The sequence below is a fragment of the Austrofundulus limnaeus genome, unplaced genomic scaffold, assembly GCF_001266775.1.
Source record: "Austrofundulus limnaeus strain Quisiro unplaced genomic scaffold, Austrofundulus_limnaeus-1.0 Scaffold60, whole genome shotgun sequence".
In the NCBI taxonomy this organism is placed as follows: Eukaryota; Metazoa; Chordata; class Actinopteri; order Cyprinodontiformes; family Rivulidae; genus Austrofundulus; species Austrofundulus limnaeus.
The window spans coordinates 2,037,297-2,042,650 of NW_013952462.1; the positions used below are offsets into that span (position 1 = coordinate 2,037,297).

A 5,354-nucleotide genomic window follows, 5' to 3' on the forward strand; every position below is an offset into this window, starting at 1 on the left:
CAGAATGACTAAACACTAAATTATTTCTTTACTAAAACCTCTGTAACTTTGCTCCAGTTCATTTTAGCAGCATGAATCTTTGTACAGGTGATGTCCACAAGTGAGTTTATGGTTTCCAAGAGTTTTTAGTCTGATTCATTATGGTTTTAAATGGGTTATATACTGTTTAATGAAAAAAATATTCAGGTGAGAGAGAAAAAAAAATATATATATATATATGTTCCATCCTCAATATGTCTAAAACCACAGCAGCTGTTTTAATACTTAGACCTTTAATAAAATCTCCCAAGTGTTGCTTTATTTTGATACCAAGATTATTTAAGGAGAGTTTATAAATGCTGAGATACACTCAGTTACATTTCAGCATGGTGTTTTGAGAATAAACATAAAAAAAGCCCTTGGGTCTGAAGAGGTTAAACTGTGGAAACCAATGTTTTTACATTTGGTGGTGAAAGTGGAGTGAGTGCTGTGTGTTTGCCTCCACCTGCAGGATCTGCTGTCCTGTCAGGCCCAGCTGATGGACGTTCACCAGCTGAAACAGAAGCTGGAGGAAACGTTGAGACAAAGAGAGAGAGAGCTCACGGCTTTGAAAGGCGCTCTGAAGGAAGAGGTGGCAACACACGACCGAGAGATCGAAGTGCTGCGAGAGCAGTACAGAACGGACATGGAGAAGCTGCGCAGCAGCATGGAGCAGGTGTCTCAGGTGTGTCCCAGCTGAGTGTCACAATGTGAAACATTTAACCACAAAAATCATCCATAAAGTTGGGGGGTCGTGTTCTAGACAGGAGTTAGTTTTGACTTGTTTTTGATGATGTCCTACCAGAATAAATGTTAATATTTTCTCATATGGACCTGAAATCTTGTCATAAGGAACAAATCATCCTAATTTCTCTCTCTGCCCTCTCACTGTAGAATATGTCGCACACAGCTAAGCATAGAATCAACAGTAGTTGTTTTCTTTTCAGGAAAAACTTGTTTTATTTTCTTGGAAAACATAAGCTCCTCCCTTGGCAGAGGTGAAAATATATTAGTATGCAGGAGATCCATAGGCCTCAGCCCTAATGATCAGACTCCTTCTGTTGTGCAGCAGCATGATGGATGATTGTAAATGATATCAGCTCCAGTCTCTGAGTTTAGTTTCATCACATTCAATGATTCAATTTGTTTTTCTTCAAGTAGATTTTGTAGTTTTAATAATCCTGATCATGAACAGCAGCACTCAGTCAAACACTTATCAGGGATGATTCTGTCTTTGTCACACAACTTCATAATAAACAACTGTTGTGGTTGTTTATCAAGAGTATCAGAAAACACACACTGTAGCTGTGCTTGGTGTCTCAGAGTTTTTAACAGACAGTGTGTCAGATCAGTGTGCTCTGCTTCCCTCTGAGTCAGATTCACTTTATTATAAAGATTATTAATGATGTCACAGTTTGAGTTTAATGAACAGAATGTTTGTTATTCATATGAAAACGTTTGGGCAACCTTGTTAATTTTCCTAATTTACTTTTATAAATCATTGATTGGATAAAATAATTCAGTTAAATCTATCATATAGAGGACAAACACAGTGATATTTGAGAAGTGAAATGAAGTTGATATGATTTACAGAAAGTGTGCAATAATTGTTAAAACTAAATTAGACAGGTGCATAAATTTGGGCACCATAAAAACCTTAACCCAGTATTTAGTAGCTCCTCCTTTCACAGAAATAACAGCCTCTAAACACTTCCTKCAGCTTCTAATGAGAGTCTGGATTGTGTCTGAAGGTATTTTAGACCATTCTTCTTTASAAAACATCTCTAGTTCATTCAGGTTTGATGGTTTCTGAGCATGGACAGCTCTCTTTAAGTGACACCACAGATTTTCAATAATATTCAGGTCTGGGACTGAGATGACCATTCCAGAACGTTCTACTTGTTCCTCTGCATGAAGGCCTCAAGCCGGGTTCCCACCAACACGCATTATTACTAATCTGAGCAATCACCTGCTCTGTTATTACCCATTTTAAACTTAAAAATAACTCTGCTGTAATTGCACATCTGTGTTTCTTGTCTGCACTGTGGTGCTTTACACTAGCTGTGTTTCTATTACAAATGTGCGCAAAACTTTGTTGATATTCTGTTAATGTCGAAAAAACAGTTTCACAACTGCAGTGTTTCCATTAAGTAATAAATGTTATTAAAGTCACGTGAATACGTTTGTTCTCATGATAAGTCATTACAAACATGGCAGCGATGGATGTAAACACATAGCATGTTGCTACCACGACACTAGCGCTCATCATCAGAGGAGACGTCGGCGTCTTTTATCGAGGCTTTCCAGAGACAAGTCCCTACTTGGGAGCGGCTACGTATGCTGTGTTTTTGGGAAATTGTAGTCGCTGAGTTTACTATTTTATACTACTTCTGTGATATTACTACTACTTCTACTTCCTGTTATCTTCTTCATCATCGTCTTTTTCACCAGTAGAAACAGATGGTTGTTGATCACGTGACTCCTGTGATGTGAAAAAAGTGTTTCCATTGCAGTTTTGTGAAAAACACCAATTTAGATACGGCCGAAAAACCACCTCATCCTAGAGCAAAAACATTTTGTCGAAAAACGTATTTTTTTCAAAACTGACGTGTTTCCATTGAGCAAATTTATTTTCGAAATTCTAATTTGTGCATTTTCATGGTGAATGGAAATGCAGCTACTTATTAATCTGAGATTGTTTTGCACTGTAATCAGGGAAATTCTGATTCCTAATGCCTGATATATTGTTTCTAAAACAAAATATATCTTTTCTAATCTTGCACAATTCTTTGTATTATATTTTTATTAGTAGTAGTCATATCATGGCTAGTCAGTGTTAATTTTGTTTTGTGTACTGTTTGTAAAATAACTAGTGTGTGAACCTCTGTGCTGATGCTGCTGAGACACTTGAATTTCCCCTCGGCTGAACAAAAAAGGATATTTCTGCTCTGCTCTACTCTGTTGTATAAAACTGAAGATTGTGTGTCCCGCTGAAGTCTCACGCAGGCATCGAGGCGGAGCGGCTGCGCGTGAACTCGACGGTTCGCTCCCTGCAGCAGCAGCTGGAGGACTGCAGAGACGAGAGCAGCCACTGGATGGAGCAGTTCCACGCCACCAGAGACGAGCTGCGCTCCACCAAACAAGAGTGAGCGCTTAAAGCCACTCACTGAGCTCTCCTGCTCTTAGTTCACCTGCTTGGGTTTACATTTCCCTCTGTTCACCAGGTTTTTATCACCTTATGTGTTGGTTTCTCTGTGCACTTCCTACTAATCTGTTTCTTCTCTCTCTCTCTCTCTCTCTCTGCCGGGTCACTTTTTGTCCTCCTCTCTCAGAGAGCCACCCAGCATCCCTGAAACACAGTGAGGGTCACAGATTTAACAACCTTTCTGTTTTAGATCTGGATGTTTAGATGTGACTAACTGCACCTCCATCTGTCTGACTGTAGTGTGAAGACCATCCACACCCAGTTTACCTCATTTATCAGACATAAAGTCTAATTCACAACTGCTCTAAGCTCATTTCAAAGAGTTTGTTTGGCTCATCAACTAAAACATCACATTTATTGCTCTTAATTTGAACGTGAGCAGTGTTGCAGCCAAGTTTAAACAAGCGTGTAATAATTGGTTCCATATAATAAAGGAGTAAAATCTGTGATTTATATGGAAGCAGATTGATTAAAACACAAAAGGTGTGGAAACGTCTGTGTTTTAGTTAAACCCTGTCGTAGACTTGATTTCCTGTGAGTTCACCTACTTTGTGTGAAGATTTAATAATCGTTTGTTCATTAACGACTAATTTAAATCGAACCGCAGCTAATGAGAGAATGAAGAAGTACTTAAAGCATGTGTTTTTATGAGTTGTTGATGGTTTGGGGACATTTTTCAGGCTTCTGCAGATCCGCCTGGAGAAGGACGAGTGTGAGGATGAGCTGAAGGAGCTGAAGGAGAAAATCAGCTCCATGAAACAGCAGAAACCAGACACGAGTCACACAGAAACTCTCAACCAGGTGCAGTAAACTCTCAGTAAATCACTAAATAAATAAAATCATTTGAAAGGCCATCAAACTGAAACCAAACTGTTCAGGAGCTCCAGCGAAGCGGTGCTGATCTGCTGAAGCTCAGGTCTGAGCTGGAGAAGCAGAGGACAGAGTTTGACAAGAAGGTCATGGAGGTGATCGCCATCAAAAAGTCCCACCAGAACCAGGAGGCTGAGCTGAAGTATGAGATCGACCGGCTGAAGGACCAGCTGCAGAAAGCTAAAGAGGACTACGTGAAGGCCCAGGAGAAAACTAAACAGGTTTGTTTTACCTCAGAATGAAAAAGATTGTGTAGTGTTTGTGTTCAGTTAGCTAAGACTGATAAAAACTTTAACATTTGTTTTTCTCCTCGCAGCTCCCCAGTCCAGCAGCCGTCTCAGAGCTGGAGCAGAAACTGTGCGAGGCGCAGCGTGAGGCCAATCAGGTCAAAGAGAAACACTCTGCCACTGAAGAGGAGCTGGAAGTGACTCGACTCCGCCTGAGCAAAGCTCAGCTGGAGGCTAACGCTCTGCAGGAAGCTCACACAGAGCAGGAGGCCACCAGCGCTCGTCTCAAAGACAAACTCTCCAGATTAGAGGTACAAAAACAATAAAACAGTGTTCAGTGAAGTACAGATGTTCACTTTCTTCTGGTTCCTTCAGGCTCAGCTGCAGAGCAGCGCCACAGAGAGCTCCGAGGCAGAGCTGGCCCTTCACTCTGAGCTCCGAGCTCTGAGGTCTGAGCTCGATGAGGCCAAGAGGAAAGCTTCCAGACTGAGCCAGGAGCACGGAGACGTCAGCCTGCGTCTGGAAGCTGCAGAGAAGGACAAGGAGGAGCTCAAACACACCATCAGCCAGCTGGAGGAGAGCAGACGGCTGCAGGACAGAGCGCTGGACAAGCACAGCAAAGAGGTATGAGTCTTACATTTTCACCACCAGCCCATTGCACCAATCTAAGATGAAGGATTAAGCTGGGATTTTGGTGTAAACTTGAATTAATTAAACCTTGAATCGGTTGCATGGGAGGGGATTTATTTATCTAACCTGACCAGGTTTAAAGTGAAGTTTATTTCATCTTCTAAGCAGTAGAGTCACTTTACTGCTGAAACTGTTCATTGAACCAAGTTTTACAGTCTTATATCAGCTAAAAAGTATTTTTGATCTTGTTTTTAGACCCATACACTAAACAAGATCAGAATATGTTGGATTATTAATCTTGTTAACCTGAAAAGTTTATTTTATTTCAACAAATCTGACCAAGTGTAACTGTCAAACTGCAGATTATTAATATTATTAATTTGAAAAGAATAAGGGTCTAATCT

At 40.6% G+C, this 5,354-nt stretch overlaps 1 protein-coding gene across 1 annotated transcript in view; it reads left to right on the forward strand.

Annotated features, from left to right (window-relative positions):
• The window catches only part of cgna (cingulin a), a gene marked incomplete at its 3' end in the record, with an annotated part of 28,597 nt that overhangs the window by 14,373 nt on the left and 8,870 nt on the right, over positions 1–5,354 (forward strand). The window contains 7 exon segments of the mRNA XM_014009695.1: positions 491–703; positions 3,015–3,163; positions 3,351–3,377; positions 3,904–4,024; positions 4,102–4,314; positions 4,410–4,631; positions 4,696–4,944. Coding sequence (XP_013865149.1) covers positions 491–703; positions 3,015–3,163; positions 3,351–3,377; positions 3,904–4,024; positions 4,102–4,314; positions 4,410–4,631; positions 4,696–4,944 — 1,194 coding nt within the window.